The 22,640-nt window shown below is 51.3% G+C and overlaps 7 protein-coding genes across 7 annotated transcripts; 1 reads left to right on the top strand and 6 right to left on the bottom strand.

The window, feature by feature from the left end:
* Positions 1-15: 15 nt before the first annotated feature.
* On the bottom strand, positions 16-2,017 carry PMZ80_004911 (uncharacterized protein; the record flags this gene model as incomplete). The annotated part of the gene is made up of 4 exons (XM_064873334.1): positions 16-1,329; positions 1,379-1,728; positions 1,779-1,797; positions 1,847-2,017. 4 exons carry the CDS (start codon positions 2,015-2,017, stop codon positions 16-18), a joined length of 1,854 nt encoding a protein of 617 aa, XP_064730438.1.
* An 803-nt stretch (positions 2,018-2,820) lies between these two features.
* PMZ80_004910 (uncharacterized protein) lies at positions 2,821-5,193 on the bottom strand (the record flags this gene model as incomplete). The annotated part of the gene is made up of 1 exon (XM_064873333.1): positions 2,821-5,193. One exon carries the CDS (start codon positions 5,191-5,193, stop codon positions 2,821-2,823), a length of 2,373 nt encoding a protein of 790 aa, XP_064730437.1.
* A 947-nt stretch (positions 5,194-6,140) lies between these two features.
* On the bottom strand, positions 6,141-7,279 carry PMZ80_004909 (uncharacterized protein; the record flags this gene model as incomplete). The annotated part of the gene is made up of 2 exons (XM_064873332.1): positions 6,141-6,798; positions 6,855-7,279. 2 exons carry the CDS (start codon positions 7,277-7,279, stop codon positions 6,141-6,143), a joined length of 1,083 nt encoding a protein of 360 aa, XP_064730436.1.
* A 613-nt stretch (positions 7,280-7,892) lies between these two features.
* PMZ80_004908 (uncharacterized protein) lies at positions 7,893-13,280 on the bottom strand (the record flags this gene model as incomplete). Its single annotated transcript, XM_064873331.1, has 7 exons — positions 7,893-8,069; positions 8,128-8,517; positions 8,576-9,416; positions 9,482-10,093; positions 10,139-10,461; positions 10,508-13,004; positions 13,054-13,280. The coding sequence occupies 7 exons, from the start codon at positions 13,278-13,280 to the stop codon at positions 7,893-7,895; spliced, it is 5,067 nt and encodes a 1,688-aa protein (XP_064730435.1).
* Positions 13,281-14,683: 1,403 nt separating this feature from the next.
* On the bottom strand, positions 14,684-17,847 carry SRO7 (Lethal(2) giant larvae sro7; the record flags this gene model as incomplete). Its single annotated transcript, XM_064873330.1, has 4 exons — positions 14,684-15,678; positions 15,728-17,323; positions 17,374-17,713; positions 17,761-17,847. 4 exons carry the CDS (start codon positions 17,845-17,847, stop codon positions 14,684-14,686), a joined length of 3,018 nt encoding a protein of 1,005 aa, XP_064730434.1.
* Positions 17,848-18,495: 648 nt separating this feature from the next.
* PMZ80_004906 (uncharacterized protein) lies at positions 18,496-19,323 on the bottom strand (the record flags this gene model as incomplete). The annotated part of the gene is made up of 1 exon (XM_064873329.1): positions 18,496-19,323. One exon carries the CDS (start codon positions 19,321-19,323, stop codon positions 18,496-18,498), a length of 828 nt encoding a protein of 275 aa, XP_064730433.1.
* A 1,861-nt stretch (positions 19,324-21,184) lies between these two features.
* Positions 21,185-21,937, top strand: PMZ80_004905 (uncharacterized protein; the record flags this gene model as incomplete). The annotated part of the gene is made up of 1 exon (XM_064873328.1): positions 21,185-21,937. One exon carries the CDS (start codon positions 21,185-21,187, stop codon positions 21,935-21,937), a length of 753 nt encoding a protein of 250 aa, XP_064730432.1.
* Between the last annotated feature and the right edge of the window lie 703 nt (positions 21,938-22,640).

The raw sequence follows: 22,640 nt of genomic DNA, 5'->3' as shown, positions 1-22,640 counted from the left end.
CGCAAGATCAGCTACCTATGTAGCAGGCATCGCGCACCCGTCACCACGAGGATCACTGCCAGCGCTATAAACGACCTGTCCCGTCAAGTCATCAACATGACGCCGAATGATCTGGCCACGCCCAAACATGCTCCGCTGGAAGCCATGCAGTACCTGAACCTTATGCCCAAGCTGCTCTAGAGCACGAACAACCTCATCATCGATACCCTCCTCAAGGTACACAGTCATATCCATAACCTCACCAACACTCGGCATACCTGCGCCGATACATACCCTTGGTGCGTCAAGAGCTTCCTGCGGGTTCATACCAAAGACTTCCATGTTCATGAGTACCTGAACGTGCCCTTGAGGTTGCATAAAGCCACCCATTACCCCGTACACGCTGTGCAGCTCCCTCTTGTCTCCTTCGCCATGCGTCAACATTCCAGGAATGATCGTGTGATACGGTCGTTTGCCACCTTTGTAGATATTCGGATGGTCCTCAGGGCCCAGCTCAAAGTTCGCGCCTCGGTTCTGGAGAGTGAAACCACAGCCCTCTGGAATGATGCCTGTTCCAAAGCCAGAATAGTTGGAGTTGATGAAGCTCATGCCGTTGCCCTCTTTGTCGGTGACGCAGAAGTAGACCGTGTCACTGTGGTTCTGAGCTGGACTTTGTCCTGGCTGACCATGAGAGAACGGCTGTGCTTTGGTCTTGTCAAACAATTTGGCTCTCTCTGCCAGATATGATCGAGATATCATTTCCGCGGGTTTGACCGGGCTGTGATCGGGATCTGTTACCCACCAATTCGCGTCTGAGAAGGATATCCTGAGTGCTTCGATAACAGCATGCAGGTAGTCGGCTGCATTGTGATCGGTCGGCGAGAAGGTGCGGATCAGGCGATTCTTTTCTAGCTCTTCCAATATGCCCAGCGCCATCAGGGCAACAATTCCTTGACCATTGGGAGGATGTTCCCACAACTCGACAGTGTAACCAGAGGAACTGCCGTCCCTTTCTCCGACTCTCTTTGTCGATATATTCTGTCCGGTGAAAGCCAAAGATATTGGCTCCGTCTCTTGTATCCCTCTTTGCACATGGTCCTCGAGATCTTCCATCTCCAGTGAGCCCCCCGTGAGCTTGAGCACATCAATAATCGCTTTTCCTATGCGGCCAGAGTAGAAACCCTTCTTGCCCTCTGCAGCCAGTGTCCGGAAGGTCTTTGCCAATGTAGGATTTTGCATGATCTCGCCGGCTCGTGGTGCTCGTACAAAGTTCTCGGCTTTAGGGTCTTTTCGAAGCATTTCCCGAAAGTTGGGAGAGGCATCTCGGAGCTGCTGGTCTCCAGCTTGCCACTGCGCAAAACGTTAGTTGCTGGACATCATCAACGAAGTGCGATCATACCAGAGCAGCACTCAACTGGGAGACAGGAAAGCCTTTCTCCCCGAGCTCGATGGCTGGTGTCAAGATGTCCTCCATCGAGACCTTCCCGCTTCCAAACCTCTCGACTACATCGCACCAACCCGCCGCAGCGCCTGGCACTGTCACAGCTAGCGCGCTAGATAGCGGTATTTTGCCCTTCTGGTCAGGCGTAAGCTCCAGCTCCTTCCGTACCTGCTCCAGCGTAGAGTCCTTGGCTGAGCGTCCTGATCCATTCAATGCATGCACTTTCTTCTCTTTGGCATCCCAGTATAAGCAGAACATGTCCCCTCCGATACCAGTCTGGGAAGGCTCGGTCATATTCAGCCCGGCAGCTGGTCAGTAATGTTAGTCCGAGGGGTTCGGTAGGGGTGTATAGACTGACCAACAGCAACAGCTGCATCCTACTCCTCGTTAGCTGCGTACTTTCCGCACGTAGGGTTATAGACATACCGCAGCATTCCCTCCCATGTTCAGTATTCGTTGTCCTGCTTCCGCAGCCAGAGGCTGGGTGCAAGACACCATGCCACCTGTGCTGTGAACGGCGCTTCTTCTGCTGGCATGGCGAGCGAACGCCATCTCCTGGTTAATTGTAGGATAGACATCTTCTGCTGTTAGAGGCATCGTTCAGTATACTCAGGGCGCGATGAAAGAATAATGTTAGTCAGAGTCAGAAAGCAGGGTTAGCACGTCTCGAGAGTAATGCTTCAAGCACTTCGCAAGCTGATATATGTCTTGATACGAACTTAAACGATGCGACAAGCGATTACTTGACGCATTCGCAAACCCACTTGAATCGCATTTCTCATATCAATCGACTGGAGGGGCTCATGGCCGGCAGTGGTTGAGCATGACGCAGGATACAAGAAAGAGCATGGTTCGCGCAGTTGCCGACACCAGAAAGGGAAGCTCAAACTCTTACCTCGTGGCAGTCTACTCGCTAGCGTCGTACTTGGCTTCAAACTGCCCGCAAGACCCATCCGGGATAATTGTTTAGGCCCTCATGCGAGCTCTTTAGGCGGTCTTCTCCGGGCGATAAGATCAGCGACGGCCTTCTCAGCTGCTCTGTGAGTCTCCTTCCAACACACCTTAGATACGAGATGATAGGATTGTACCGAGGCTACGACCAGTCGTCAAGGACAGAGAAGGTAGACTCGTCACACGGACATAGAAGCAACACCGAAGATCTTATTGTTCGATGCTAAGAATGCGATATCTATGCTCATGTCCACGCTTGCTATGCTAATCCTAATGCTAATACTCGATATTCGAGCAAATGTCCTCATGCTCATTTAGTCATACTATACATTACTTTTCGTTCATCCATATGGCCGTATGTCGTCGTTACTGTAATAAGATTCTGCGCACGATTTCCGACAATCTTCAATTCGACCTTCACTTCTTTCGAACCACCTCAATTCGCCAGATCAAGGCAACATCAACCCCTGCCGTGGAACAATACTGTTCAGATCGGTGAACAAGTCCTGACTCTGAGCCAGCGCCAGCGCTCTCGACGCAGTCATCTGCTGCTTTCTCTTCTTCAACCGTCGTTCTGCCTTCAACTTAGCCACACTGGCGCCCTCTGCACGCTTCTCATTGTACTCCTCGGAGGAGGAGAACCCGCCATCAACGCATGAATCGCCATTCCAAGTCACATCCACGACCTTCTCCCAGATCGCGGTGACGTCGACAGTCATCTCAGCTGTATAGTACAACCGACAATCCGCAGGCTCATAGACGAATTGCAATGGCGTCTGAGTTTCATCACCCATGCGGATGCCATCTCGCACATTGACCTGTCCGGATTCTGTCAAAGCTCGCTGGAAGGGAGTGAAAGATGTGTCTGGGTCAACGTAGCTGTACAAACTCGTACTGTTGAAGAATCCAGCTTGGTCCGGAGCGAGAGCATAGGTATCAGTGACTAACTCATTAATGAAGCTCCAAGGGTAGTTGTTCGTTCCCTTGACGCCACCGACTGTCTGCATTGGTCCATCTCTTGACCGTCCGCCAATCGAAATGGTCCTAATGCCAGCTTGCTCTGTCATCAGTTCGGAGAAGATAGCGCAAGTTGAAGCGCAGTAGCCATCGTAGAGGATCACGATGTTCTCTGGGGTAAAGGGTCGAGATGGAGGGAGACCTGTCCGGTTGCCGAAGCCGTTGACTTGGACGCCGTTGGCGGGTGTGTTCAATGGGTCAGAGAGATTCCAGCGGATGATGCTTGTGAAGTTGTCACCATAAAACTCGTTGGGTGGGTTCTTGTCTCGCCAGCTGGTGAAGTTTTCGTAGTTAATGTCGACGTCTGACCGGTACGTGAACGGTGTGCCACCACCGAAGTCTTGCCAGACGGGATTTGGAGGGTTGGTGTAGTTGAAAGGGTAGTACCAAATACGTTCGGATGCAGTTTCACCAATGATGTCGAAGGTCTCGTGCGATCTGAAGCGAGTGGCGCCGTAAGGCAGGATGTCCGGGAAGAGGTTCAGGAACAAATTATAGCCTTGAAGAATAGTGCCACCACCATTTGCTGAAACATCGATGACCAACTTCGTCTTCCCAGCTGCGGATGCTTGCTCAATGAAGGAGTATGCCACGTCTTGATAGTCATCCTCGCCAACGAAGCTGGTACATGCTAACACAGCGATGTCTTCGTAGCCCGGCTCATCGAGATAGTAGCCGGCGATGTAGTTGTTTTGCTGAATGACGACCGGTGACGGGTATCCGGGACGAGGGCTTACCGTAGCCGTAGCCACAGCATTGTTGTTTACACTGACTGAAGATGTGACCGAAACTTTCGGGTTGACGTACGTCTTGTACAAGTCGGCACCACTCTGGATGTTGCGGAAAGAGGTTAACACACGAGCAAAGTTGTCGAACTTTGCCGTAGTCCCATTCTCGAATTGTAGCGTCGTAGTAGGCCCTGGGTATATGTAGGCACCCCGACCTGCACCAGCAAATGTGCCAGCTCCTGAACCAGATGTACCGAGCGATACCTGAGCCAGTTCGTAGAATACATTGTTGTACAGCGCATCGGGATCCTGAAGAGAGCCGTATTGCGCCCAGTTCTCGAGGAACTCAAGTGCATCTTGTCCATCGATCTGTGTCACAGTGGACGGCTCGGCTGTTCCGTTGACGAAGAAGGACAGAACATCGGAGTAGACATATGGTTTCGGGCGGGATGTGCCGTCGATCGAATATGATACAAGCGATATCGGTCGACCGAACCCGAAAACACCGCCGGCAAGCTTTGGCAGGTATCGGAAGTGCCCGTCGTGTGTTGTCTGGAAGAGTCGGTACAAGGCAAACTCGAGCTCGTACTCGTTCGCGAATTCTCCCGATGCTGCACGAGACTTGATGCTTTCGAAATCACCCCATACGTCTGCTGCAGGCTCTTGGTAGCCTTCCGGAGGGTTCTTCAGGTAAGCGGTCGTGGACTGCCATTCAATGTATGGACGTAACGAATCCAGCCATGGACCAGCAGAAACAGAGTCTAAAGGCACATCGTTGAGACAATCCCAAGCGAGCTTTGCCGGGACTTTAGGAGTGAAAGATACGAAGCTGCCATAACCTGTAGAGTCTGAAGTCGTGTTAGGGTTGTTGTACATCTGGGCTACCTGAGCGCATGGATTGGCATTCGGATTGACTGGCGTCGGCGCGGTTGCAGTCGGGGCTTCAGATGCTGATATTATTGTCGCTGAGGGACTTATGGCGGTCGAAGTATTTGGGTCCTGCGGTAATGCCAGAGGCTTAGCGACGACTAGCTGGGTGGCAGCAGCCAGCAGAGTGGCAAGTGTTCGAATCTGCATATTGCAGGCTCTTGGGATGGGCGTCGGTCGAAGTCACGAAGTTTGCGCATGATGTGAGATATATTCAGAGCTTTGCACTCTTCGATTGCACCATGCAGATCACTTGGCGTATGAGGCAGGTGCGGGAGCACACCTGCCTTAGTTTGCACCTGCCATTCCTTCGCTCTTGGCAATCGCCTAGGCTCCACAGTCAATTCGTGCCTTCCCGTCACAGTTAGGCTGGTCCTTGCCTAGCGGCCAATCGCGTGGGTAAAGGGCTTCTTCCAATGCATCCCTCTGGAAGCATATTTGAGATGAGTATCAACGCAGTGCACGAATCGCGTACTCTAATGAACATATTGTAGAATTTTGTACCACTAATTCGACGTTCCGAACCTTGTATCAAGTTTCCACGCGCCTGTGTTGCCTCGTGGTACCATGGAATGCCTCAATCAGGCACAAAAACTGTATCACCCAGAAGAGCCGCTAGCCGATAAGCGGGCTGGGGGCGCACAATCTAACCTGATTTGCTGAAAACAAGAGCTCCATAAAGTTCCAAGCTGTTGTGTTTGTGCAATGCTTGTGTCCGTCAAGCTGCTGCATCGATGCTTGGATCATGTTCCTGCGTCTTGTGTAAACAGCCTCAATGCGTTGGGAGTCTTTGCACGACGTTGCGAAATTGTTCAGACACCTTGATGAATGCATAGCCAGCAAATTGCCAGTCACAAACCTCAAGGGTTTATCGAACTAAAAGGCTCCTGTAACATTGAGAACATGAAGAACAGAAGTCGCACTGAGCTGGAACATGCTGTTGTTCCACTCAAGCTGCGTTACTCGAAAGGTAAGACATCCAGAATACCGAGAGAACATCAAGCGCGATTGTTTCAAGCTGAAATCATCTCCACACGAGGAGACGTTTGCATTCTGTCCCCTTGTGAACGACCCTGCCATCGACAAGAACGTGTTATCTAGTCATGCCTCCTACTCGCACTCATCTCATACTCCCTCTTTGTCATTGCCCTCCTCCGTTTCGCACCCTCTGGCATACCAGATAACACAACATCGGACAGCTTCCCTCTAACAGCGCTATCCGCCTCACCACTGGGCGCACTATAGTCGATCGTGAATGTACTCACAGCCCCATAGCAGCCCGAATCTACGATCTCCGTCTCACCAGGAAGACTGCAATCACCGTTGATACAGGCATTCACACCCTCAGTCCATATCTCAGCATACCTGAACACACCTGTCGTGGCGTTCCGGACGGCAATATCTGTCAATGCGCCGCCTGTGAAACGAGTATGGTAGAACTCAGGTTGCACGCATGTCGCATTGGCTTCCAGAGTATCAATCTCAGCCCAGTTGACGTTGAAACCATAGCCCAGCGGCAGCAAACGGTCCCCTGGATTGGTATTGTTGATGAGGGCACTGATGATGTTCATCGAGAGCTCTGCTGAGATCGTGGAGGGGTCTGCAAATCCAGACGCTGTCTCAGAGGTTGAGTTGACTTGCGTATATGGTCTCTGATCGAGGTTGCCGGCTGAGAATGCGATCGCTGGGAGGTTGCGCGACACGGCCGCATAAGCTGCGCCAGCTGTGCCGGACAGTGTCCAGACAAATGGTCCCCTAACAATATCTTGGTAAGCAAAAAGTAAGCACACCGTGTTCACTGGTCAACTTACATATTCGTGCCGAAGTTCGGACCGCTGACAAACAAGTCCATCGTCTTGTTGTCATAGTATTGTGGGATGACCCAGTCCAGCGCGACAAAAGTGCAGGCTGCTGGTGTCCCATTATAGTACCAAATGTTGTTGTCGATTGGATCTTGGCCGACCGCTGGTGCGCCCGCTGGCACAATGTCGTACTGAGTGGGCTGCTGAAGGGTGCCATACTCAGTGAAGACTGATCGACCTCCTTGAGCTGATTGCTGAGTTGCCGGAGCTACCATGACAACATCATGACCGTCATCGACCAGCATGCGGTAAAGTTCTCGAATGTTGGCTGATCCGAAACCATCATCGTTGTTCATGAGGATGTTGAGAGCAGAGACTGCCGGCGCCAGGGCAGTGGCTGCCACAGCAGCTGTATGGACAGTAGAGGAACGCATGTTGATCTTGTTGCTGGACTTTCTCAGCTTGCACCGGCAATGAGGTAGATGGGCTGAGTATCGGTGCTGATGCAGGAAGCGGCACACACAGAGTGGAAGAGAGAAAGGTACTGCCAGCTGGGATATCTGAGCTCGCTGTGTGATTCTTTCGAGTAACAGCTTAGCTTTGCTGCAAAGCAGTTAAGCTTGCATACGTGAAGCCCGGAACTGCGATCACCAATCGGAGCAAGACTTGCAACAGGGAGTTGCTGGTCGGAGGTTGCATCGTGCATGTTGCTCGTGTGCTCACTTGCCTCTTGTGGAAACATGTGTTGCTTATCGGATCGTGGGAATAAAGCTTTGGTGAGTCCCGATAAGCTAGATGGTCAGGATATCAGAGTTGTCGGGTTCTTGCCGGCCAATGCCGGCTCGTGTTGACCATGTTGTATGAACGCTTTTGCCGTCATGGTGTCATAAACGATATCATCGAGTTTGAAAATCTCCCAGCGGATGCATCTTGCGTATGGTCCGCTGCATGCAGGGAGCTGGGTGAAGCTCACTATCATGAACAAGCATCTACGTTCGGTCGAAACGACAGTGCAGATCTCCGTAACGCTCCAATGTGGGCAACTTCTCACGTGGCCGTTACCCGCCATTTATCAGTTGTGCCGAATTGCAGCTTGCTGTCCCTGAAGCGCCACGGGTCGATATAGAACCTGATACCAATGCGATCCGTGAGAAGATTGTACACTCGGACCAGGCAATACACTTGCCCTCGACTATGATCTTCGACGGTGCCTAGCTTGCGCATCTAAACAGAACAGTGTCAATAAGACATCTATGCTAGATTGGAAATCAAGGTATCTTACCCGCTCGTATTGACCCGGACTCATGAAGAAATCAGTCTCACATGGTCCGGTCGTTGTCTTCACCTCGAAAAGCCACTCGAGTGGCTCCACCTCAGTCTCGCGGGCTGAGCACAACCTGTCTGGACAAGGGCTGTCTCCTGTACTGCAAGTACATTCACCCTTCAGCCAAGTAGGAAGCCAGCCTGTATATGAGTCTCCTAGAACTCTGGTGGTTAGTGTTGACTCCATCATAGTGCTGTTATCGTGATAAGTGATGTCTGCCGTTTCTTTCTGACGCCATGCTTCAATCGCGGCGTAGGATGGGTGTGCTCGTACGAAATGTCGGATCGTGCTTTGCCAATCTTCAAGGCTCATATCAACGTCTGTGAGGCTGCTCAGGACTTCATAGACCTGGCATTACCGGTTAGCAGGTAACACGTAGAGGGGTCGCCTCTCAAAGTTATCTTACAAAAAGTTCCCCTGCTGCTCCAAGCCGGAAGTTGCTGAAGGCGTCCGATCCGAAGAGTGTTGGACGTGAAGCTGCTTCCAAATCGTTCCCCTCGAGACTTAGCGTGCTGAAGTAGTCCGTCAAGTCGTTCCTAACCGTAAGCGTAGTGTCACGAGGGACGTCACGCCATTTCACACGGGCCGCTTGTGATCTGACATGCATAAGGACCTTGTGGTACTCAGGTGCATCTTGAACATGGTCAACAGTCGCTGGCATCGGGATGTAAGGTTGTCGTCGATACTGGTGACCGCCGATCGTCTCTGTGGTCGCAACCACAATTGGGCCTTCCTCGTAGTCATTGACTGCTGTGAACCTGAGATCACTTGCTCTGGACTCCGAGGCTGGCAACTGTTGATTGGGCATGACTTGAAGCCCTGCATTCTCCAATCCAGTTGGTTGTGGCAGCCGCTCAGTCTTGACCAACCAAGCCACAGGCGGAATGGCTTCATCGCTAATCAGTTCGTCAGTGCCAGCGTCAAGCTCATTGATGAATCGATAGATTTGCTTTTCGGCTTTGGTTTCGGTCGTTTCCAAGAACTCCGTAAGATATCCTGGCAGCTGTGACCTGAAGCATGATTGCCGTTCTTTACCATTCTCTGGCAGTATGATCCGAAGGCTTTCTTGCTCCTCCTTCAGCACTAGGAAGGCCTTGTCTGCATTGACAGAGATGAGCTTTCTGTTTTGCTTGATGTTGTACACCGTTCGGATGTTTGGCGAGGTATAGACTCTGGCGTGCCGAAGAAGGTCGTGCGTTTTCACAGATTGATTGAAGTAGCGTGGACTTCGGTGTAGCACAGCGCAGCTGAGCATCCGTTAGCATGTTCTCGGTCTCCCAAGCTTGTTTGTGGTTCGTTAGACAGTACTTACCAGGAGACGGCATAAGCACATTGTTGTAGCTGCTGTGTCAAGCCTGCATCGAGAACAGAGTCTCCTTCTTCTGTCTTAGGTTCAACATTCCTGCTCAGGTAACGTCCTTCTAGATGTAGGAGCTTGAGAAAAGTGTGCAGAGTATTTAGCTGTTCATAGGTGAAGTCAAGGAGAGTAATTTTGCCTTCAAAAGCATTCGCCATCTGAAGGTTGTCGACAATGAAGTAAGCATCGCTCAATGCCACATGTTCAATGGCCCCACTCAGCGTTCGGCGTGGCAGGAACTTGGCTTTCTCGAGGACTGCAATGCTGCGCTGGAGTTTACCAATATCGCTTTCGACGGTGAGCATGGCGGCCGCGGACAGCATCAGGTTCTTGATGCGATCCGTGTCCTTGACGGCTTGCGAAGCTGCATTTGCAAGTTCGTTCATCAAGTAGACATCGGTTACAGTGTTCACCCCGAGGGTGTCGACAAAGAACTTTCGGAGGCTTGGATACAATGCCGCAATTGGAGTGTGTTGTCCAATGTCAATAGTTTCGTGCCAAACGCACGAGCTTGCTGTCTTCCATTGGCCATTACAATAGACAAGATTGCGAGAGCTAAAATTTGAGCTGTTTCGTTAGCGATAATAGGATCGTGCGCCAGATAGCACTTACCGGAGCGACTGCCTTGTCTCAGAGCTCCCAGACATGGCTTCAAGCAACACATAAACCTTGACAGCAGATGCGCGAACCTCTTCGTGTGGAATTTCATTGTGGGACTGATCCATATATGCAAGCTCGTCAATGAGGTCCTCCATCGTCACGCCTGGCAGCTCCAGAAGTACTTTGAACAGACCGTTCATAACCTTTTCGTCGTAGAATGCTGCTATCACCAATTTTCTGCGTAGCACGATCGAGCTGCTCCAGACGCATTGGTTGCTATTGAGCCAAATGCGGTCCTCTGGATCCCAAATCAACTTCTGTCTCTTGAACAGTGTCTGGTGAAGAATCAGTTGAGCGTCTCGAGCACAACGACGAACATACCTTTAACTCCTTTTGGTCCTCGAGCGTAGCTGAGCTGCCGATGCATGCATACAGCTTACTTAAGACAGTCAACGATGGTTGCGGAGTGTTTCCGTTGTCTGCGAGAGCTACGAGTACCTGACGATAGAAGCTCAAACCCCTCTGCGACGCAACTTCTAGATCCCTCAGACAACTCCATTCAGATAGGTCACATCCTTCATCAGAATCAGGCAAGGCCACTATGGGCAGCCTGTGTTCCACTCCATAGGAACGAGCAGCTTTGAGAATGAGCCGGCTCGGGAACCACGTTTTGCCAAGTTCTTCCATTGTCCCATTTCTGCACAAGACCTTCGACTGCTTCAAGGCTTGCTCGAGCTTCGAATTCCATCGACAGATTTCCGAATATTCCTCTGCCCAATGAGCCTGAATTAGAGGGAGGAAAGCCGCCGCGTTGTTCTTCAATACCTCTTTGATAACCCAGTGCAGTCCTTCATGTCTGGCAGATGCTTGCAAAGGAGGATACCATCGAATTCCTGCAATCTTGTGAAGCCATGATTCCCACGAATATGCACCGCGGGATCGAGATGACAGAGTCGACTTTTGATAACAGGAATAGAGAAGGTACTCCCGATGCTCCTCTGTTGCTTCCAAGCGTGCGACTTGGGCCGTATCGTGCTCCCGCTCTGACCAGAAAAAGAGTTCAGAGGAATTGCTGCAAAATTTCCCTTCGGTTTCCGCATGAAGCCTTGCTCGCTGATCGCTGGACATGTCGTACGAGAACCAAAAGAGTAGCTCGAAATGCGCGACCATATCGGATGACAGCCCGAATTTTCGAGCATTGTGTGTCCGTTCAATGCTTCTACAGATTGTCGCGGGTGGACAGTCTTGTACACCAAGGTCGTGGTACACCCTCTTTCGTATCGCACCGGATGCAGCCGTGGGATGGAGTACAGCCAATCCGAGGTCTGTCGGCATAGTTATGTGCACACGGTCTGTGCCATTGCCATCCTCGACAATGACTGGGAAGTAGATCGTGCGAGGGGCAGACGCAGCAGCCCACCATACGAGTTCCTGACCGTCGCGAACAGGCACAATGCGTATGTGGCGTAATCTGTCAATGGTGCTTTGGCCATCTTGTGTCATCTTCTTGCGTAGGAGGGACTCTAGCAGTCCCGCGAATGAATCGTGCCAGTCATGTTGTAATGCTGTTCCCTGTATAAGAGATTGGGTTGTTTTCAGATCGTCCGATATCAAATCAAGCATCTCTTGCGTCGAGAGTTCCTGGATCCCTAGGTATCTCAACGCGGGATAGACGGACTTCTTGTATTTATCGGATAGAAAGAAACGATGCTGCACTTGTCGTGGTAAGAGTGGTGCATTCTTGTGTAAGAAGCACGCAGGAAGCGATCGCACTTGACTTGCACCATGGCAACCGTCGTCTCGGGACAGGAAAGCTTTTCGTTCTCCCAGATAAAACTTGATGAGGTGGCTCAGACCATGCCAGAAGCCCGTGATAGGCGACATCGGCAGAAACCGAGGCCATTGATGTTGTAAGCGAGAATATCCGTTTCCTGAGGAAATAGCAACTGCTGCCAATGCGAACGCTTCTGCGACACCCTCGCGAAGCTTTTTGTTCCACGGGTTTTCCGACACAGCTTGGCGACTGGCAGGCAATATAAAGTCTCCTTGTATCAGGAAAGGCAATTGTGCTACCTGACACACTGGCAGATATGCTGATATATATTGGCCATGAGATGGTATTGCGGGGATACAAGTGTCAAAATCAGAGACGGGTAGCCAGACGGTGACCGTAGACACAGAGCTAAACCTGCCCTCTCTCGTAGGCATGTCTTTCACGTCATGTCGGAACTCTCGGAAGCAATGTACCTTCGGCACAGAATCAATGGTGGCGACGATCTGTGAAGAGTTTGAGCGCGTAGTCTCGAGTCTTTCGAAACACCTTTCATACCTCCGCCCTAGCACATTGTCGAAAATAATTCTGAGCTTCCTTAGATTCCTGAGAAAGCTTACAATTGTTTCGGGCTGGGCTTCAAGCTGATGGCATAATTCTTCTAGGGTCTCTGTCCCGGGTGAAGAGTACACCAACGTGACCCGTGTCCTGATATCTGGTGGGAGCGAGGTAGCTCTTCGCCAAATCGGCGATATCATGCCGATGCCATCCTCGTGTTGCTGGTGGTTGAAAGAAAATGACCACAAACCTGACTGAATGTGCACGGTTGATGCCACGCCGAATACTGCTTTGAAGCCGAAGCCTTTCTCTCCAGTGCTTTCTGCATCTTTGAGTTTCGAGCTCTGTCCGGTAGAACATATCGCCAGGATGTCCTGCAAGTTAAAGCCGTCTTCGTTGAGATCAACCACTAGCTCTGTTGCACGCACACGAAATGTGACGCATGGTATCTCACCAGCTATCCTCGCCTTGGAATATCCCGCATCATCAGCATTTTGAATGAGCTCGAAGAAGAAGCGGAAAGGATCGTCGTAAAGCTGATTCGATATACTAGAATCCAATAAGTGCATGTCATTCGGACACATCTGCAATGACATACGCCTTCGTGAAGCGAGCTTTGTCTTCCCTTGCGTCGCTTGCAAGTAGCTTCACTGTCCGATTGAGTCTGTTCGACGTCCCTTGCAACTCTGTCTCGTTGTCATTACCGAGGTAACCATTGCGGGTTTGAATGCAGCTGAGGATGTTCCTGACATCCTCCTCATGTTCGGGTTCGGCGAATCTCTTCCCAAACAACTCCTCATAGAGTGCTTCGAACTTGTCGCCCATCACAGACTATACTTTAGTGTGCTGTTTGGTAACTTTGGTGTACCGCGTAGTAAGTATGTGAAAAGCGCACCGGAAGAGCGTTGTCTTTGTAATGCTCCTCGCAACGTTCCCCTCGAGGAAAGGCTGAGACATGTTGGACGCTATGTCATATTGAGACATGATGAGTTCGAGCTACTGCGACCGAACCATGACCAACGCCCTGCAGTTGCGCGCTTCGAAGGTCAAGGCAAAAGAACTTCGTTCGCGTATATGTTACCTGCTGGGGGTACCTGGTTACCTGTTGTTGTGATTGGTACTAACAGGGTTAGCCAGCAGGGAGTTGCATGGTGGCGCTTGTTCAGCCGCCGTAGCAAGTGGCTTGATGGCAGGGGGACGAACTCCTGCCGACAGCCAGCATGTGGCTCCTGCCGCGCATTGCGTTTGAAGTCCGGTTTGCTGCGGCAAGTGCGGGCTAGAAGATAGATTGAAGTCGTGATAGACTCGAAGAGAAAGCGAACAAGTTCACTCAGTAAGGAGGGATTCCTGCAATAACCAAGAACTGACAGTTCAGTGCTATGGTAGAAGCAGAGAAGTTGGATCTCGGACCGGTCGCGTTTCAGTTGAGGGTAAAAGGCTTGGCGATGAATCCGGGCAAGCTTAGCGCCGAGATCGCGGTGCGTTCGGCTTGTGGCCACAGCTGAAATTATCCGGAGTTATGAAATTTGGGCGAGTTGGCCTCACAAGCGTTATGAGCGCATTACATGCCTAAAGACCACACCTAGCACTAAAGAATTGCCCCCAACCATAGTGGCTACTAGCCTAAACGAGACCTGAGAAGCCAACTTGCCGCAAGTTCATAATTCCGGATAATTTCAGCTGCGGCCACAAGGCTTGAGGCTTAGGCTTAGCGTTAAGATTGTTGATCGGTTTCGAGAACCAGGGCTAAAAGATTACAACTTCTGTGAAGTTAGGCAGCATCCTCTAGACATACTATAAAAGATCTAAAGGTCCCATAAGATTCTTCAGTGCTAGTAGTGTAAGGTTATATAGTTTTAGGATATATAAATACTTATGATAATTCGCTATTCACTATAGAACAGTAGAGCTCGGGGTTTCTGGTGCTCGAAACCGATCAACAATCTTAACGCTAAGCCTAAGGCTGCAGGCATAAGCAATCATTTAGGCGACTTCGGGTTGCAAATCTATTTTGTCGGCCTGTCAACCTATGTTTCTTAAGGCACCAGTCGTAGCAGGACGTATCAAAATACGACAACCCTTGTTGACCTGCTCTATATCTCGCACGGATTGGAGAAGCGTGAAATCCCAAGACTACAGCAATGTCCCAGGACGACTCAGCACCATGGGACTCACGCAGCTCCAGACCAGCGTGATTTCATTCGTCATGGTCACCATACCTCAGCCTTCTAGAGGCCAAGCTTGCTACCCAAGAACCCCAACGCGGCCTGCCTCTTCTGCTTCTGCACATACTTGCTCACATCATCACTCCAACTGCTGCTCGCCTCTGCTGTCCGTTCCATACTGTCACTCGCCAGGCCCAAGTTCTCCGTCCGCTCTTGGATCTGTCTCTGCATATACGCCCAGTAGCCCTCTTGACTCTGATCTGGTGGTGGAGAGCGACCAGTCCTTGCAGCTTCTCGCTGTCGCTGGAATTCAGCGTCTTGTTGAGCGCGCATTTCAGCCATCATGCGCTTGGAAGGTGGACGGTCGGCGCCACCAATTAGCACATCCATGTCCGTTGGTGTGATGTACTGAGTACCGGCTATCCATTGGAGATTGCTGATGGTAGGACGAGGAAGAGGAAGCTTGGCTGGATCGTAGAGGCGGTCATTCGAAGGTGCAAGTGGCTGACTTGCACCCCAGACCGATGCAAGGGCTAGCTCGGAAGGACCGGTCCAGCCCACGACATCTCCGGACGTGTTAATCAGTGCTTCTGGAAAACGCTTGACGTCAAAGACGTGGTTCAGTCTGAGTGTACCCATCTCTTTCAGTGCTGGGATAGAGAAGGCTCTCGCACAACCATCGCCAAAGAGGCCAACCAGGGCATAGCCTCGCTGCTCGAACCTGGTGACGGACGCAGCGTCGCAAAATACGTTGTCAAAGGTCTTTGCAGCACCTTTGGAATGTGCAGGCTTGAAGATGTGAGCTGAGGAGGCGGTGGCCACAACGAGGACACCGTTCGTTCTCTGCCCCTGTTGTAAACCTGCCATCGCTTGGCCGGTGGCAAGGGCAGGACTTCCGCTGTCCGCGTCGATCGGTGATATTGATACCACGCGATTCTCGCCTAAAGAGGTTGCGCCCGCAAACTGTGCCGTGAACTTGCCAGATTGGGAAGGCAGGATCTTGAATGTCGCAAGTCGTCCGCGATTCGTGCCTACAAACATCGCTATGGAGGAGTAATCTAAGCTGGTTAGCTCTGGATCTACCGCGTCATGCAGACTTGCACGTACCATCACCTTCGAGAGTCATTACGCCAAATTCAATGACTGTCGGATATTCTGTTTGGGAGCCTGCACTGTGGCTCGCCCTCTTGCCTCTAAGGCCACTGATACTACCAGATCGCTTCATTTCGAGATTAGATAGGAGAGCTGTATGTATGATGGCAGGGCCTCGGAGATCGATTACGGTGATGCCGCCGCTTTCGTAACCAGTAGCCAGAAAGCCAACGTTCGACAGCTTCAATGCAGTCACCTGTCCCTGCTGATCATTGGTCAATGTTAGTGGCATCAACCCTTCTTTCAATGCTGGGTCAGCTCTTCGTGTAATGTCAGTCATATGACCAGGACCCTCGTTCTCGAAGTCACTGGCAGGAGGCTTGCCAAAATTTGCGTTCCTGTTAAGTCGGAAGACTACCAGTTCTCCAGACTTGAGACCGACAGCTAGCTCCCCCGTCGCGCCGGACATGGCCATTTGCGAGACATTGAGGTCGTCCCATCTACCGACAGCACGGGCAAGATCAGCTTGAAGCACTCCGCCATTCTCGATCTCATCACCATTGCCAACATCCCAAATGCGTACGGTGCCATCCGCGTGAGCTGTCTGAACGACATTTCTGTTTTCGAACCGCTTCATCGGCTTAGTCGCCTCTGCGCCGCCAAGTAGGAATTTCGGTCCCTGCTGACGTGATTCTTTCATGCCGAGCCATCTTGTGCGTTCGACGCTTGCCAAGGCGAACTTGGTCACAAAAGGGTGCACGAGCGATAGCGAGACGTGTAGCTGGTTCGTGGGAGAGATAGAATATCCTGTTGGGAATGAGAGAGTTATCAACTCTCCGGAAGCTAGAGTGGCAACGATGGCGATAGGATCATGCGACCCTGAAAAGTGAGGCGAGGATCGTGGGATGATTACAAAGTTCGAGACTCTGGCGTTCGGAGGAGTGGGCAAGATATGCGTTTTCTTTGGATTGCGGAAATGGTTCGTAAGAAAGTCCCAGGACGAAGTCTGGTAGTTGGGAGTCAGACCCAACTCGATGAATGTTAAGCCTGGTGCAGAAGATGTAGCTGGCTGACCGCCGACAAGTAAGATACCAGTATCATCAGGGTTCTCCTTTGAGCACCAGGCAATCTTCGTGTAAGGCTCTTTGATGCTCGCTGCAAGACTACCTGGCTGGGGGCTGGGGCGATTGCCAGGAATATTGATAGCGACGTCTTCTACTGTCCGTGCTTCAAGTGTCCTCCCGTCTCGTGGATCCCAGAACACTAAGCTCGAATCTTTGTGAGCAGTAAGCACGAAAGTACCCGTGGGATGCCATGTGGCATGGGTCAGCTCAGGGGCTCTTGCTTGATTGACAGTCCTTGGATCAGCGTCACCACCAGGCGCACCTCGAGGCAACTCATAGTGGAAGAACTTGACGGCCTTGTTTTGCTTGAAGGAGTATATGACTGCGCCTTCCGAATACCCTATCAGCAAGGAACCAATATCTTTTGGGTGAAACTGTAGGGAAACGATGGGGAGGATCCGTGCTCGAGGGTTCCGTTCTCGCCAGAGGTTGGGTATCCGAAATTGAGTCATGTGCTCTCGGTCGAGGTCATATGCCACGATGTCTCCTCGTAGATGTCAGCTTCTGCAAATGCTGAGAACGAGGAATTGTACATACCATTTTGCAGACCTGTCAGGCAGTAGTCTAAACTCGGGTCAGTCAGTAAAGCCGCAACATGGCCAGGAGGAGAATATGTAGCGACTCTCTTCCGGCTATCCAGGCTGAAGATTGTGATATCATTTTTGTTGTCAAGTACTACGAGTCTCTCCCCACAAAATTGTATCTCCTGGATCGAGGCTCTTCTCTGAAGGTTGAATATCACGCAGACACGTCTTTGGCCAAAGACATAGACCTGGCCAGGACCGAATTGCGAGTCGTTGGTGCCAACCGCGAAGAGAGACTGGACGGGTTCATAAGCGAGTGCAGAAACCTGCGAATTGATACCATATCGAGCAAGCTATACCATCAGCTTCTGGAACACCTTCGACCTTACCGTCTGCTTACATCGTCAAGCAAGAAGAACTCCGAGGATACGCCTTGCGACAGATCGTGCTGCACGCCTGCCTGCTTGCCTCGAAGGAGGTGAGCCATGGTTATGGACTCTGTCAAAGAGCAGCTATCAGCGCAGAAGACACTGGCAATGGGCTGTGGCAGAAATATCTGCTCGGTGCATGATCGTGTATGCGACGACACAATAAGCAACTGTTGCTTAGGCGGATGCGAAGTGGAACAGTATGCGCGTCGCGAAACTTGGCCCTCAGTCGTCACAGCACATACGGCACTACTGTGCAGAAGTAGTACGGTAGTATTTTCAATCCAATAATGTCGCGTAAGTCCTACATCAAAGCGTGATCTCTTTGACAGAATTCTTCGGAGGTTGGCTGCTTCTCCGTCATATCTCCTCTTGCGCTGTGAAAGCATGGTCAATCACGATATCGTTGCCTGCCTCTCGTGGTGTCCAATACGCGCTGGGATATGCTCGCCTTCCTTGCCTCGTTCTCTTGTTCGTCCCACTGGCTGGTTGACTATGGACTGCTACAGAATGATGTTCCTGCAGAACTGCAAGCAGGGAAGGTGCTGGGCTTCGGCGTAGGAGATGGCACTATTCCAGCGAGCGGAGCCAAAGACCGCTTCGATCCTCTTCACACACAACGCATCGTATTCGGGTGGGCGACTGAGATGGCCAGTTCAATTATACTTTGGTAGCTCCGAACATTGTAACATGCGCTTAGCCCCCTTTCAGTGTCTACTCATCCATTCCATCACCAGTTTACAATACTCCTCGGTCTTCTCAATATGCGCGCAGTGGCTGGCACCTTCCATGGTCACCCACTCTGCGTCCTTGATATCCCTCGCGAATGGCTCAACACAAATCCGTCTTGCCTCGTCAAATTCACCATTGATGACAAATGTTGGAACCTTGACAGCCTCTAGTCTACCGACGACTGACCACTCCTTCAGACTTCCAATAACGGTAAATTCACTCGGCCCATTCATGGTGAAGTACACAGTATCGTCCTCTTCGAGCATCCCGAAACTCTTCATAAGCGGATCTGGGAAAGGCTGCACACCATCTGGATGACGAGCCATGCACATGTGGCGTTCAAGGAATTCGAGGGCCGCCGCCTTGTATGGCTCAGCGTCATAGTCCTGGGCTTTCTCATACTTCTCAAGTGTCTCGTCAATGTCGCGGGGCAACAATGCACGCAACTCGTCACATGAGGTCACCCAGAGTTTCATGCTCGCAGGACTGTTGCTGATGATGAGTCGTTTCAGACCACGAGACTCGTCGTTCTGGTTCTGGCGGATGGCGTAGTCTGCGCCTAGCATACCACCCCATGAATGTCCCAACAGGTCGAACTCAGTCACGCCTAGGTGGGCGATAAGGTTGTTCAATTCCGCGATGAACAGCTCGACTGTCCAAAAATCCGTGTCAAGACGGCGCTCTTTAAGGCGCGTTGAGTTGCCGCAGCCGATTTTGGTCATAGTAGATGACGGTGCGATTGTGGTCTTTGTGAAACTGGGCGAGATCGGTGAGGTAAGTGTGCGTCGCCCCCGGTCCGCCATGCAGGATGATTATAGGTCTGGTGGAGGACTCCAGAGGCCCATGGATCTGGTACCACGTTTCTGCCGGTGTCGAAAGGGAAGGATGAGAGAAAGAGGCGCGGGCTTCCATGATAGCAACACTCAATCGCTGTGCCAGTTGTCTCGAGCAGTGGTGTTGACAGAGGGTTGAGTGGAAGACAATCAAGCGGCGAGCTCTTTGGCGTAACGTCTGCTGATCGAAGTGACTTCCCTTGATCTGCTGGCGGTGCGTACTCAAGATATCTATAAAGACGTTTCCCGCAAGGATGTCTTTGCTCGTGTCGCGGAATGTCCATGGATAATCATGCAATATTCATCCATCACCTTCCATAGTTCTTCCTCTTGGCTTCTGCCTACCCAAAGAGGAAGGAGGAATAAGCGCTAGCTTGCGTCGCAGTTTCATCAGCAAAGTCGCGGGGCATGAAAGCTCCCACTAGTGCATTGAGGGCAGATACTGTAGGGACCGCTTGCCACGCAGTTGGACTTACCAAGACTATTCGCTACGCTTGTGCTTCTACGATTCGTGCTCAGCGGTCAAGGTTACTTGACCGACATCGCAGATCTCCTAACAATTGCCAAGACACCGCGCAAGATGCCTACCAGTACGGAGAGGTGTCCCAGAAAGATTTACCACGCTAGCGATAGCTCAGGGTGTAATGACAATCTCGTATCAAGCTTACATGGGTGTCAAGCCTGGAGCAGCGCCACGTTGAGCCCGGCGAGGTCTGTAGATAAGAAAATGTTAGGGCTAGCTAGTTGCTGAAACAGATCAATACTCAATCTCATCTGTAGTTTTGCAACGAAGCTCGTCATTAGAGCGCCGCTTGCTGCTAGCGCGGTAGTTCTTTTTGGGACACATCTCCGTATGTCCGATATAGCAACCATATTTGGAAGGCCTCGGCGATGCGAAAGAGACAAGCAGCTGGCGGCAAGTGAAGGGCGACGAGGTGTTTCTAAAGAATTTATCATTGATGTAACTGGCTGACCCAGGCACATCTCGAGGAAACCACCCGCATTACATGTCCTGAGCGCAAGGTTAAGAATATCTATGGGATGACTTGATGTAGTTAGCCTTCCGAGACACAGGCATCATTTCAAGGATATGTTAGTGCTGGCGCAGAAGACAGCTTTGCTGAAGGCTAACTTCATTTCTGGAATACCAGATCACCAGGTAGCGACAGAATTCAATGAGGTGCTAAGGGCTAACAGAGAAATTGTGCCGCATTTGCTACCCTAGAAAAGTGCTTATTTAGGTATAGTGAGCCGACATTGCTTCTGAGGTCGTGCTAATTAGCATTTCATTGAATATTGTCGGTACCTGGTGAGATGGCCGAGCCTCGGTTAAGTTGCTAGAACAGGCTTGACACTTCCTCGGCCGACTAATGAGCGCTTCGGCCGAGATCGCCTGTAACACGTGTAGCTGCTTTGCTAAGCACCATGACCTTATAACACGATTATTCTCGGATTAAGCTACAAATCAAGCTCAGTTTGTACAACTCGGCGCCAAAGTCCTTGCTAGACTGTACGCAATATGGACCAGGAGAGGACGAAGGGCCATGATAGGTATCCTATATAATGCTGGCCATGCCCTCAAGTAACGTAGCGCCGATACCCAAACATCTACTCCGTAACATACAGAAAAGACAACAACATCATCTTACAGACACAGCTCCAAGCTGATAGTTTAGAGCAACCGTAAAGCGCGCACAGCCCAAGTACCAAAACGAACTGATAAAAATACCGCATTCACCGGCATCTACTACACAGCACTACCGCACAACCAAGCGTTCCTCATCATAACAAAAGCACCCAGCACACCCCCAACCACCAACCACCAACCAAAATGTCCACACCCAACAACCTCCCCCACATCCTCCTAATCGGCAGCACAGGCCGCACCGGCCGCCTCACCCTCCTCGAAGCCCTGCAGCGCACCCACACAGTAACAGCCCTAGCCCGCGACCCCACATCCCTAACTACCCTAATCAACGACCAAATTCCCACCTCCCAACGCTCAAACCTCCGCACCCTCCGCGCCGACCCAACATCTAAGACCGACATGAGCGCCGCCCTAACCACAACCCTCACCCACGCCAGCGGAAAGCCCATCGTAATCATATCGACCCTGGGCCAAACCCGGAAATCAGGCAACCCCTGGGCAACAACGACTTCCCCACCAATGTTCATGACGCGCGCAGCAGAGGCAGTCGTCTCTGCAATTTCATCCCTCACGCCAGACCAGAAGACACAGATCGAGAAATTGATCGTGATGTCCATGTTTGGCGTGGGCGCGTCGTTTGAGAATTTGCACTGTATGATTAAGCCGGTTATGAACCATAGTAATATGGCGCAGACGGTGGAGGATCATAATGGTGTTGATGGGGTGATTAGGGGGCAGAAGGAGGTGAAGTGGGTTATGGTGCGGCCGAGTATGCTGAAGGAGGGTGGGAGCGTGCCGATTAAGGTGAGGGGGGAGGAGGGTGTGGGTGAGGGGTGGATGCCTAGTGGTGTTACGGTGGGGAGTGTGGTTGAGTTTATGATGGGTTGTGTGGGGAGTGGTGAGTGGGATGGGAGGACGCCGGTGGTGTGTAATTAATGGTTGTGGAGAACGGTGGGGAGGTGAAAATAAGTCTGGCTGTTCATGGACGAGGACTATTTAGTTAATGCTACTCGAAGAACGGCATTGCCTGATTTTGATAGCTAGGTTGAGCATCATCTAATAGGTTTGTCTTCCCATTTCCTCCTGTGGATAATTGAGTCTGCTTCTTCCGGCTGCTATTCGAGTCATGGGCGTCGCGCGTCCCAGTGAAGTGCTGTGAGCGTGTCACAAGAACTCGATGGAAAAGCAAAGAACGTCGAAGCGGTCCCTGGATGTCTGGCGCGTTCTTCGGCGCGCTGAGAGAATATCTTGATGTCTTCCAGATCATATCTTCCGAGCGTCCATACACTGCATGGAGGCTTTTCAGTCCCAGTGTAGTTGCCTTAAAACCTTCACGTGAAGGAAGTCGATCAGTGAGCTACGCTTGGAATGGACCATGCCGAGGTGGCAAGAAGTGTGCACGGACGTTCGGCGTTTCCAGGCAAGCGTTAGTGCCAAACAACTTGTCGGCGCTGAGTTACCACAAAATGCGAGCAGCTATAAGCTGGGGCGTCTAGGGTTGCTTGACTGACCCTAATCTGACAGCGCCCGGTTCCAATTGTGGCACACTCCAGCGGTTAGGAAGGATTGCTATGTCGTCGGGTTGATTCTGCACGGCCGTCGTACTTTTTCCCCGCTCATCGGACTCATACAAAATGAT

Source organism: Knufia obscura (genome assembly GCF_036327395.1).
Source record: "Knufia obscura strain CCFEE 5817 isolate CBS 148926 chromosome Unknown scaffold_5, whole genome shotgun sequence".
Taxonomy (NCBI): Eukaryota; Fungi; Ascomycota; class Eurotiomycetes; order Chaetothyriales; family Trichomeriaceae; genus Knufia; species Knufia obscura.
The sequence above is the reverse complement of the archived record's forward strand: the minus strand, read 5'-3'. Positions and strand labels throughout refer to the sequence as shown.